We start from the raw sequence: 12215 nt of genomic DNA, 5'->3' as shown, positions 1-12215 counted from the left end.
GGATGGCTGATAGGTTGCCTATTTAATTTTAAAATTTTTAGTAATAGAGATGGGGTCTTGCTATGTTGACCAGGCTGGTCTCAAACTCCTGGGCTCAAGTGATCCTCTGTCTCAGCCTCCCAAAGTGCTGGAATTATAGGTATGAGCCACTGTGCCCAGCCCAAGTTGCCTATTCTTGCAGGTCTAAGGTCTGTATGGAAATGCCAGCTGTTCTCCTCTCTCAGAGGTCTCTGGGAAAAGGCATCTGCTTTCCCTGCTCTGGACTCCTCCAGAGCTCTGTGGACTGAGGAGAAGGCAAGCCTACGTCTCCTGGCCCTGGTGGCTCCCCCACCCCATCACTGACCACTGCATTCTAGCCCAGGAGGCCCTCAAGCCAGCCAGAGCCTCCAACAACTCACCAATGAAGTCACTGAAACACTTGGGCTTGTGTTGCCAGTAAACACCCAGGAAATAGACAGGCACTCCTGTCAGCATGATGGCCAGGCCAATGCCACACACCACCGGCTCTGACCATAGGCTGAAGACCAGCAGGAAGGCCCAGAACAGCAAATAGATGATGGGGAACAGCAGGTTGATCTGTGGAGCAGAGGCATGAGGCATGTGAATTGTGTAGGCCCTGTGGCCCCCAGGACTAGGAACTGGGGCATTCTCTCTCTTCTTCACCCACAGAGACACATCCTCAAGGGCAAAGGCTGGGCTTCCCTCAGCTCTGTGGTCCCACACTCATCCCTGATAGGGCAGGGGCTATATGAACAAATGTTGATGAACATGGATGGTCAGACAGGAAGAGGATGGGGAGGAGCTAGGGAGGAACGGACCCTCCTTGCCCATGTCCTCGATCCTGGGTGTGATTAGACAAGGCCTCATCATGCATGCCATGTGCCTGTGGCAGCCAGAGAAGCCCATAGGGATAGAGAAGCTTGCTGGCACATGGGTGCATCTGCTGAGGTCCTAGGATGGAGGGGAGGTGTGGCAATGCACAAAGTGCAGGCAGGAGACGATTCAAGTCACTCAGGCTCCCTGGTCCTTGCCCACTTCTATGCAGGGCCCTTATGTGGGCACAATATGGCAAATGTCAGCTCCTTATGGGCCACATGTGGGGAGTTCCCCAGAGTATCCTCTTCAGGGCTCCAGGGGCAGTCCTGATTCAGCTGCCTTTCTCTTCCTTGTCTTCCTTGCTCGAAGGGATGTGTGTGGTGGGGACCTGGGGTTATTCTACCTCCTCTTCCCTCTAGCAGGTTTTCTAAGAGTGAGAGTAGAAAATGGTGGTGGAAATGCCAGTGAGGAACTGAGAGATTTGGAGAGCCTTTGATTTTTCAGCTGGAAGGATCTTCTAGAAGAATCTAGGCACTGTTTCTAGAATAGGATTGTTCAAATAGCTCCAGAGTACACTCTATTCTTCTAATTTGTTGGAGAACTCATAATCCTCTAGCATGTCTTGTTCTGAGCAATCCCATTAATTTCTATCACAGAGTTATATCTTGTAGCAATATTAGGTTCACTGAGCACCCTATATGTGTAGGGTTATAGGAGTTTAAAAAGGGAGGATCATAGAAGGTTGCAGTGGACTAGAAAACTTCAAGAAAGAGGAGGTACTTGAGGCGCATTTGGAAAATGGTTAAAATGTAGATGGGCAGATGGGAGGAGGAAAGTCATTCTGGGATGGAGACATAGCACATAGTGAACCCAGCTATCTGGAGGGACAAGGAGGAAGTGTTGGGGAGATAAGAGAACCTTGAAAAGTCAGCTGGAGTTTGAAAAGTCAGCTGGAGTTTGAAAAGTCAGCTGGAGTTTAAGGCTTAGACTGGTAGGAAACAAAGGAATGTCAAGATGAAAGTGACATTTTATCTGACTTATTCCCCAGCTACAGTCTGCTCTGATCTCATCCCCAGTGGAGAACGCAAATGGTGGTCCCATTCACAAATGGCCCTTGCTTTCCAAAGGGTCTGCTACCATCAGAGATGATGATGTGTGGTCAGCAGCTAAGAACAGAGGTGATTTAAACATCTGAACTGCAGCTAGAACCACAGAGGAAGGGAAGGGGACCCCAAAGGGAGGTTCTCTCACCTTGATGGGGCGGGGGATATCAGGCTTCTTCCAGCGAAGGACTATCTGTCCAGCAACTGTGACCCCATAGAACAGGTAGTTGATGAAGCCCACATAGTTGATGAGTGTGTACATGTCGCTGGTGACCAGCATCAGCAGGGTGGAGATGCACTGGGGAAGTGGAAGGAGCTCATCAGTGATCCGAAAGATATTCAGAGACTGGTATTATAGATTAGGGGCTGTCCCCCAGCCTCCAGGCAGACGATGCCATTATATAATGGATGTCTCGAAATGGGGACTTTAGAACCTCCCCTAGTAACCTAGGACGTTACAACATCTTTATTGCTAGGAAGTCCTTTCTTATTATAGGGGTGATGATAAAAATATTTAACCACTGGTATGGCATGGGCACTAACCACTTAGAATGGATACTGGGCGTAAGCAGCTAGACTGGCCACACTGGTATAACGTGGCTCTGTGTCAGCCCCGGTCTCATTTGTATGTCTCTGTTGGTTATAGCTCAAGCTAACTTCATTTTTTTTAATCCCTTAGGGAAGATTGTTAACAACAGATTAAGGCTTTATTCCTGCCCTCATCCTTTTCTCCTGGCTGAGTCATCTATTTTTCTTCCTTTTCTTTATTAATTTCAAAACTGGTTACATAGAACTTACTGTGTGCCAGGTCCCTATTTTTAGCATTTGACGAAGATTAACTCACTTAACCCTCATAACATTCGTATGAGGTTTTCTTGACAGAGTCTACTTTCCAACCTCAAAATCATCTCTGTGGCTCTCTTGGAACCATACTCCTCCCCTCTGATAACTTGTGAAGGTCAACAAAAGTTCCGTTCTCCTGTGAGAGCCGATGGTTAAAATAATCGAGATGCTTTTAATGGTTCTTGCTGCATCTGCCTTTTAGTCACACTACTGCACCAATTGCTCTAACTGGGAAAAGAAAGAAAAAAAAAGGGTATGGCCCACTGGGAGTACTGTCTTCTCCAGCCACCTTCCACAACCAACCAGTCAAGGTGACCTTCATCCTACATCTGAACATTCTGATGTTGTACACCAATGCTGTACAATGCTCTTGACTCCCATGAGCTCTGTTATTCTGATTTCTAACTGCTTCGCCAGTGGACCAAAGTCATTTTTAGTGTTTTATTCAGGATCCAGAAGGAAAATAACAATAACTCAAAAGACTCAATGGGGACAAGTCTTTGTTCCTTCCTTTAGCTCTCTCTAAATGATTCTACTCTGGGGATATTTTATTCCCATCTCTTTCCAGTCCCAAGTTTCCTTTTCAGTTTTCAGTTTATCAGTCTTCCTCTATGATTTTTCTTATTTGGTGTACTCTTAACACTAAATTCATTTCAGTGATGTTTCCAAGAGACTGGCAGGCTGCCCTGAAGCTTGATGTGGGGAGTGGGTGTTTGCAGGGACCAACCAGCCACGAGCAGAGACCAGTGCCACAACCCTGCAGTAACAGGTGTGAGGAGAGCCAAGGGAGACATTTTTTTTTGAGGCTGTAGAATCCTGAGGCAGTCAGTTCAGTCTGACCCAAAAGGATGGGAGAATGGAAATAAGTTAGCCCGAGAGCCTTAGGTATTTCAGGACTCAGGATCTTCCCTTGCTATATCTCTTGATATTAACAAAGCTGATGAGTATCATTTGCCAGATCATCTAAGATCCATTGAGACCTAGCAGCAGACCGGAAGGGTAACAGGGGTGTGTGTGAAAAGCATGAACTCCCAGCTTAGACTAGGCACAAAAAGAGGGAGGTGTGTGGAGAGTTACAGCAGGAAGGGCCCTTACTGTGAAGAGCAGGGCTGGGATTGGGGTGCAACGCTTCACGTGGATCATGGCCAACACACTGGGAAGGTGGCCCTCTCGGGCTCCAGCGAAGAACAGCCTGGCAGGGAGAAAAGCAGGTCAGCCTGGGATAACCCATGGACCACCAAGCCCGAGTTCCTTCATCCATGCCTACCTTCTGCCCACACAGGGGCATCCTCCCTCCAACCAGGCACCTGCCTTCACATGCACACTTTCCGCCCCACCAGCCACAGAACCTGTGTTCACAAATGCCGGTGCACGCAAACCAGAGGCAGCCAGTGGAAAAGTGGATGAACCCTGGGTATGTTAGACCCTGAATGTGGTATGGGTGGCTCAGGGTTACTGATAAGTGTACTGTCACTCAGTGGGGTGCTCCCAATGCCTGGAAGGCTGCAGGAACAACCTCTGTCTGTTGCCTAAAGTCTTCATCTCTTTAAAAGCATTCCTCACATCCTCAAAGGATGCAGATTCCCTGATACACTGGGACCGAACTGCATATGGAAAGCTTTAAAAACACTTTTTTTTTTTTGAGATGGAATCTTGCTCTGTTGCCCAGGCTGGAGTGCAGTGCCACAATCTCAGCTCATTGCAACCTCCACCTCCCAGGTTTAAGCACTTCTCTGCCTCAGCACCCCGAGAAGCTGGGATTACAAGTGTGTGCCACCATGCCCGACTAATTTTTGTATTTTTAGTAGAGACGGGGTTTCACCATCTTGGCCAGGCTAGTCTTGAACTGCTGACCTCATGATCCATTCGCCTCGACTTCCCAAAGTGCTGGGACTACAGGTGTAAGCCATCATGCCCAGTCTAAAAACACTCTTATCCTAGTCAGAGAGTAGTTGTTTTTGTGGTAGTGGGGAACTGGTGGTGGAAATGTTCTATATCTTGTTTTGGGTAGTGGTTGAATTTTGACGACTATCAAAATTCATCAAATGGAAGCCAGGCACAGTAGCACACACCTATATTTCTAGCTACTTGGGAGGCTGAAGTAGGAAGACTGCTTGAGCCCAGAAGTTCAAAGCCAGCCTGGGCAACATAGTGAGACTCTGCCTCTAAAAAACAACAATGAAAAACAAAAATGAACAAACACAAACAAAAATATTCCCACAAAACTCATCAAAATGAACATTTATGATCTGGTTTTTTTTTTTTGAGACAGAGTTTCGCTCTTGTTGCCCAGGCTGGAGTGCAATGGCGTGATCTTGGCTCACCGCAACCTCCGCCTCCCAGGTTCAAGCGATTCTTCTGCCTCAGCCTCCCGAGTAGCTGGGACTATAGACATGCGCCACCATGTCCGGCTAATATTTGTATTTTTGGTAGATATGGGGTTTCTCCACGTTGGTCAGGCTGGTCTTGAACTCCTGACCTCAGGTGATCTGCCCACCTCGGCCTCCCAAAGTGCTGGGATTACAGGCGTGAGCCACCATGCCCAGCCTATGATCTGCTTTTTTTTTAAAAAAATGGAGGCAGGGTCTTGCCATGTTGCCCAGGCTGGTCTTGAACTTCTGGGCTCTAATGATCCTCCCGCCTCGGGCTCCCAAAGCGTTGGGATGACAGACATGAGCCACCACGCCCAGCCTGCATATTTTATTGTATGTAAATTGTACTTAAAATTTTATATCCTGTCTTGTGGGATTGAGTTAAAAAAAAAAAAGATATCCTGTCTGGGCTTGGTGGCTAACACCTGCAGTCCCAGCACTTTGACAGGCTGAGGCGGGAGAATCATTTGAGCCTGGAAGTTTGAGACCAGCCTAGGAAAAATAGTGGACCCTTGTCTCTACAAAAAATAAAAATAAAAAAATTAGCCAGGCATGGTGGCGTGTGCCTGTTGTTCTAGTTACTCGGGAGGCTGAGGTGACAGGATCACATGAGCCTGGGAGGCTGAGGCTGCAGTGAGCTGTGATTGTGCCACTGCACTCCACCCTAGGCGACAGAGCAAGAACCTGTCTCAAAAAGAAAGAAAAGAAAAGAAAAGAAAAAATTGGAAATATCCTAAGTGCCTAAAAGTAGGAGGTTGATAAAATAGATTTGGCATAAGATGAAATGTTATGGGCTAGGCACATTGGCTCATGCCTGTAATCCCAGTGCTTTGGGAGGCCGAGGTGGGTGGATCATCTGAGGTCAGGAGTTTGAGACCAGCCAGGCCAACATGGTGAAACCCCATCTCTACTAAAAATACAAAAATTAGCCAGATGTGGTGGCACGTGCTTGTAATCCCAGCTACTTGGAAGGTTGAGGCAGAATTGCCTGAACCCAGAGGTGGAGGTTGCAGTGAGCATTGCATTCCAACCTGGATGACAGAGTTAAACTTCTCTCAAAAAAAAAAAAAAAAGGAACATTATGTAGTCATAACGTTTTTGAAAAAAATTGATTACATGAGAATATGCTCAAAATATAACATTAAATTAAAAAACAGGACTGAAAACTATAATGCAAATAATTTTTCTTTTCTTTTTTTTTTTTTTGAGACACGGTCTTGCTCTGTTGCCTAGGCTGGAGTGCAGTGGCACAATGACGGCTCCCTGCAGCCTTGACTTCCCAAACTCAAATGATCCTCTGTCTCAGTCTCCCAAGTAGCCAGGACTACAGGTGTGCACCACTATGCCCAAATACCAATTAATTTTAAGATTATTTATTAAAATGCTAACTGATTATCTCTGGGTGGTGAAATTCTGGTTAACTTTAATTTTCTTCCTTATATATTACAGAAAAAATTTTAAAAATTGTAAAATGCAGCCTGGGCAACATGGTGAAAACCTGTCTCTACAAAAAATACAAAAATTAGCCAGGCATGGTAGAGTGTGCCAGTAGTTCCAGCTACTGAGGGGGCTGAAGTGGGAGGATCACTTGAGCCTGGGAGGTTTGAGGTTGCAGTGAGCTGTATTTGCACCAGTGCACTCCAGCCTGGGTGACAAAGTGAGACCCTGTCTCAAAAAAAAAAAAAAAAAAGAAAGAAAAAAAAAGATAAGGAAAAAAAGAATAAAATTCTAAAATAGATGGAATATTTATAATCAGAATAAAGATTTTTTTAACTTAAAAAAATTAAACTTTTTATTTTTCCAATTTTTAGAGATGGGGTCTTGCTCTGTCCCCCAGGCTGGAGTAGAGTGGCATGATTATAGCTCACTGCAGCCTCCAATTCCTGGACTCCAGTGATCCTCTAGTCTCAGCCTCCTGAGTAGCTGGGACTACATGTACGTACCACCATGCTCAGTTAACTTAAAAAATGAAAAAATTTTTTGAGATAATTGTAAATTCACATTCAGTGAATCTTCCAACCAAGTACAGTTGTAAGAAATAATAAAAAGAGATCCTATGTGTCTTTTGCCCAGTTTCCTCCATGGGTAACATGCTACACAATTATATTATAGTATCACAAGTAGGATATTGATGTTTAAATCAATTTTATTTTTTACTTATTTTTCTTTCTTATTTTTTTGTAGTGACAGTCTTGCCTTGTTGCCCAGGCTGGTCTCGAATTACTGGGCTCAAGCAATCCTTCCACCTTGCCCTCCCAAAGTACTGGGATTACAGGCGTGAGCCACCATGCCCAGCCCCAAAAGTTATTTTTTTTTTTTGACGTTATTTTTTTTGAGATGAAGTCTTGCTCCGTCACCCAGGCTGGCGTGTAGTGGCATGATCTTGGCTCACCGCAACCTCTGCCTCCTGGGTTCAAGTGATTCTTCTGCCTCAGCCTCCTGGGTAGCTGGGAGTACAGGCACCTGCCACCAAGCCTAGTTAATTTTCATATTTTTTTTTAGTAGAGGTGGGGTTTCATCATATTGGCCAGGCTGGTCTCCTGACCTTGTGATCTGCCCGCCTCAGCCTCCCAAAGTGCTGGGATTATAGGTGTGAGCCACCACACCTGGCCATAAAAGTTATTTTTAAAAAGAAAAGTTTTAGGCCAGGCGTGGTGGCTCACGCCTGTAATCCCAGCACTTTGGGAGGCTGAGGTGGGCAGATCACGAGGTCAGGAGATCGAGACCATCCTGACTAACAGTGAAACCCTGTCTCTACTAAAAATACAAAAAATTAGCCGGGTGTGGTGGCGGGCACCTGTAGTCCCAGCTACTCGGGAGGCTGAGGCAGGAGAATGGTGTGAACCTGAGAGGCGGAGCTTGCAGTGAGCCAAGATTGTGCCACTGCACTCCAGCCTGGGCAACAGAGCGAGACTCTGTCTCAAAAAAAAAAAAAAGAAATTTTAAGAGAATAATTTGAATGTTCCTAGCATAAAGAAAAGACAATATTGAAGGAGATGGGATATCTCAATTACTCTGATTTGATTTTTACACATGATATCAATGTATTGAAACATCATCTGTACCTTGAAAATATGTACATCTATTATATACATATGAATATGAAACTTGAACATAAAAATCAGCCCTCCTTCCCTTTTACTCTCCTAAGAGAAAAGTGAATATTAGGGGCTGTCAACAGTAATTTACATGTCAGTGCAAATTGGACCACTTTTTTCTTTTTTCTGGGGAAAGGCTCACCTAAGGGATGACAGGCAGGGTACAGCTTGATAAGAACAAAAAGGCACAGATTCAGTGCACTGGGAGTTCAGAGAATTGTCACTTACTTTGTAATTTGTGTATGGAGTAGACTGAAGCTAACAGCAGCAGCTCATCAGAAGTGTGGGAGGTGACTATATCCCCAAATACCCATAAGCAGTAACCATAATGAACTCCCTAGGCCAGTGTCACTAGTTTCATGCAGCCATACACATCCCTGTCCCCTCTCCCATGCTGCCGCCCCTCTACAAGGCAGTCTCATGCACCAGGTGCTCTGTGGGACTTGTCATGCACATAGCCAGGGTCCTGCATTCACGTCCCTCCCCCACATGCAGACAGGACCAAGTGTAATTGTCCAGATCCGACAGCATTTGCAAGTGTCAAGTTCACAACAGACAGTCCTTGCCCAGCTAGCCGACAACGGAGGAGACGATGACATTAAGCATAACACACATCCACACACTCTGACTCTTCAGGAAGGATCATCCACTCCCTACCCGAGAACACAAAGGAGTGACAGGAGATAAAGAAGGAGGGAAGGAGAAGGAAGGAAGAAGGAACTGGAAAGATGAGCAGAGGAGGCCTGGGTGTGTGAGGTCTCACCTCTGAATCGGAGGTGGAGCACACCATGCGCCACCGTTTCCTGCATGCACACACAACTAGACCACATGCACGCAGACCGCTGCTTGGCCTGCCTGAGGGACAAACCCCACTCTAAAGTGACTGTAGCCAGTCACTCTCCTCCAATAGATCTCAGGGAGCCTCATGGGTCACTGTTCTTCCACCGCTTGGCGGGGCCTCCACGTGGCCACTGCTCCTGTGTAACATGCACACGAGGTTGCTGTGGGTGAGTGTCATAAGGTCCCAGGGTACAGGGGACACCCACACCACCTCTTTCCAGCCCTGGGTCCTAAAAACATGGCACTACCTTGTTATTTCACAGGAACCCTTCCCTGATGTGATGGCTTTGGAAGCAGCTGAACTCAGGGACTCATCTTTGGAGCAGGACTGTACCCTGAGGGCAGGGGGTGCTTTCTGAGAACCTGGGAGGACCCCTTGAACCACACAAGTGGAAGTCATTCAATATCTGCTACCCTCAACAGCCCCTTCTGAAGACAGCAAAAGAAAGGGCCAGGTCCCTGGATGCGTGGAGGCAGGACCTGGGACTCGTGGATCCGCTTGCACTTCTGGCTTCTGAGAGAGCTCTGGGGTGGGGGTCATGAATAAAAGGCTCTTTCTTTGGACAAATGTTTGCTTTCCACTTTCCCCCACCCTCTCACTTCACATTCTCCACCTGAGTCTCATGGGTGGCCTCGAAAAGGCCTTTCCAGCCGCCTCAGTTGAGCAGGGAGGAGCTCTGCATTCTTGGAGCAATTAGGGTGAACCCATCCCACCTGCAGGCTAGTTCCAGAACAATCATGGGAGGCCAGACCCAGAGGCCCCAGGCACAAGTCTCCCTCTTGGTCCCTTTCCAAATGGGGTTCTTTTCCAGCCAGCAGCAGCCTGTTTCCAGGCAAGTGGAAATGGGGGCTCTAGGACTGCAGCCAAGATACTGTCTTGCTGCCAACTACAGCCCCTGACTGGGGGCTGCATCAGGCAGGCTGGTGGCCTCCTCTGTCTTCTGCTCCTTTCGAAATGAGACAGGCTACTACATGTGAAGCACCTAGGATCCATATGCCACACACATCGCAGGTGACCACGTGAGCAGCACACACTCCTCAGCATCCACACTGACACACACGCCCTCATGTGAGCAATCACCCCTCTTCAAGCCCACCATCCAGATGCCCACACAGACCCCTGCTGACAGAGACAAACCCACCATCTACAAACAGAGCAAAGTGCACAGCAGAGTGGCCCCTGGCCAGAGAAGGGCCCAGGCAGCACTCACCGAGAGGAGGTGAAGAGAGACCCATTAACTCCTCCAAATGTGGACAGGGCAACAGAAATGGGCATGATCCAGGCCATGACTCCTAGGAGCTTCTCTCCAAAAGTCTGGGAGAGGAAACAAGGAGATAAGCAAAGAAGGAGAGGTTACCACTCCCCAACCCCTTAGCTCCCACTTCACTCTGGGAAACCATTTCTCCCATCTCCACCTTTGTAATTCTCTCTGGCCAAGTTCCTTAAGAGCCCCCACCCTCTCAAGGGTGGACCCCCTACACAGGGGGTTAATGCATGTTTTAGGCTAATTAACTGAAGAAGGTAGTACACAGTGGTAATAGTAATAATGAACTAACACTATTCTTGTTTTATGGATAAGGAAGTGAGTCACACAGTGATTAAGTAGCTTGCCTAAGATCACACACCCAGCAAGTGGAGGGACCAGCATTGGAAGCCAGGTGATGTGATCCAGGCCTGACATACATTATATGATTTCTCCAGCACAGGGAAGGGCATGGGCTTGTCAGGAAGATCTGCCAGGCAGATCCAGGCTCAAATCCTTGCCCTCCAGCTAGGAGCTGTGAGACCTTGAGCAAAGTTTATGATTTTTGAGCTTCTGTTTCCCAACTGCAAAATAGGGATTAATCCAGAATCACAGGGTGAGAATTTCTCAATTCATCAAAACAGATGAGTTGGGGGTAAAATTAGAAGAATGAGCCCCTCCTTAGTCTGAGAAAGAAAAGGCTATGAAGCTATAGACGAATCTTCATGTATTCAAGGACTATACAACGCAGGGGACCAGCCTTTTCCATAGTCCCTGAGCTAGGTTTACAGCACATTACTGAGGAGAGACTGTTCAGCATAGAAGGCTGTTGGTCATAAGAACAGGCTGCCTCAGGAAATGGGAGGACCTCTTTCTTTACGGTTTTTTGAGATAAGGCCAGTGAAGAGACTGGCAGGGTGGGTGGTGGCCCAGCCTGATGCCAGGTGAGGGAGCAAGGTGCCTCCCAGGTCCTTCTTAGAGGTCAAGGATCCCAACCCCTTGCACCAGTATGGTCTCTTTCCCCAAAGAGCACACCTGACTTCTGCTTCTGGATATGAAGGCAGAGAGAAATGGCATGTCTTGTGCAAGATTATGTCTTTCTGAGGAGGGGCCTGTCTGCTTCATACCACTCTCACATTTAGAGCTTAAAGTGCCCAAGATTAGGAGTTGGCAAACTTTCTCTGTAAAGGGCCAGGTAGTAAATGTCTTATAGCTTCTTAGCCATGCGGTCTCTGTGGCCATGACTCAGTTCTGCCATTGTAGCTGTTCTAGGTACAACCCAGCCACCAGTTTGCTCCTGGGCATTTAAAGATACCCCAGCCAATGACATATGTGGTTTCTGTCCTGAGAACTTGGGGGTGATTTCCACTTCCACAAGGCCATGGATCAGGGAAAACTGAGCAGGGCTACAGCAGGCAAGTCTATGTCCACATTCCTCATATGAGAGACTGGGACTTTCATTTCTTACCACAGCAACGGCGTTGGATGCCAGCAGCTCCTGGGGGGACATTGCAGTGACATAAGCGACATTGGCAAAGACATACACAAATGTGACCAGTGGGATGGAGATGAAGATGGCTCTGGGAAGGTTCCTGTAGAGGGAGAGGAGGTGAGGGGAAGGGCTGGCACCCGGGACGCCAGACTTGCCATGGAGTCCGGGGGGTGTTTTCTGTCTTTCTGCATGTGCTTAGCCTTGCAGACTTCTGTGAGGCTTCCTTTCCCTGGGAGGTGGACTTTGCCTCCATATGGGCAGGATAATTTAAAGGAAAAGAGGCTGAGCGTGGTGGTTCACACCTGTTATCCCAGCCCTTTGTGAGGCCAAGGAGGGAGGATCGTTTGAGCCCAGGAGTTCGAGGCCATCCCTAGCAACATAGCAAGACCTCTTTTTTACAAATTAAA

At 47.4% G+C, this 12215-nt stretch overlaps 1 protein-coding gene across 2 annotated transcripts in view; it reads right to left on the bottom strand.

The window, feature by feature from the left end:
* SLC7A8 (solute carrier family 7 member 8) overlaps nucleotides 1-12215 on the bottom strand; it is a 61948-nt gene that overhangs the window by 2306 nt on the left and 47427 nt on the right. For both annotated transcript variants that reach the window (XM_033188574.1, XM_033188575.1), the window contains 5 exons: nucleotides 11785-11908; nucleotides 10284-10387; nucleotides 3858-3954; nucleotides 2068-2217; nucleotides 399-576 (listed from right to left, as the gene is read on the bottom strand). In XM_033188574.1, coding sequence (XP_033044465.1) covers nucleotides 399-576; nucleotides 2068-2217; nucleotides 3858-3954; nucleotides 10284-10387; nucleotides 11785-11908 — 653 coding nt within the window. The remainder of the gene's footprint in view (nucleotides 1-398; nucleotides 577-2067; nucleotides 2218-3857; nucleotides 3955-10283; nucleotides 10388-11784; nucleotides 11909-12215) is intronic.

The sequence above is a fragment of the Trachypithecus francoisi genome, unplaced genomic scaffold, assembly GCF_009764315.1.
Source record: "Trachypithecus francoisi isolate TF-2019V2 unplaced genomic scaffold, Tfra_2.0 Lachesis_group3, whole genome shotgun sequence".
Taxonomy (NCBI): Eukaryota; Metazoa; Chordata; class Mammalia; order Primates; family Cercopithecidae; genus Trachypithecus; species Trachypithecus francoisi.
Note: the sequence above shows the minus strand (reverse complement) of the source record. Positions and strands in the feature narration are given on the sequence as shown.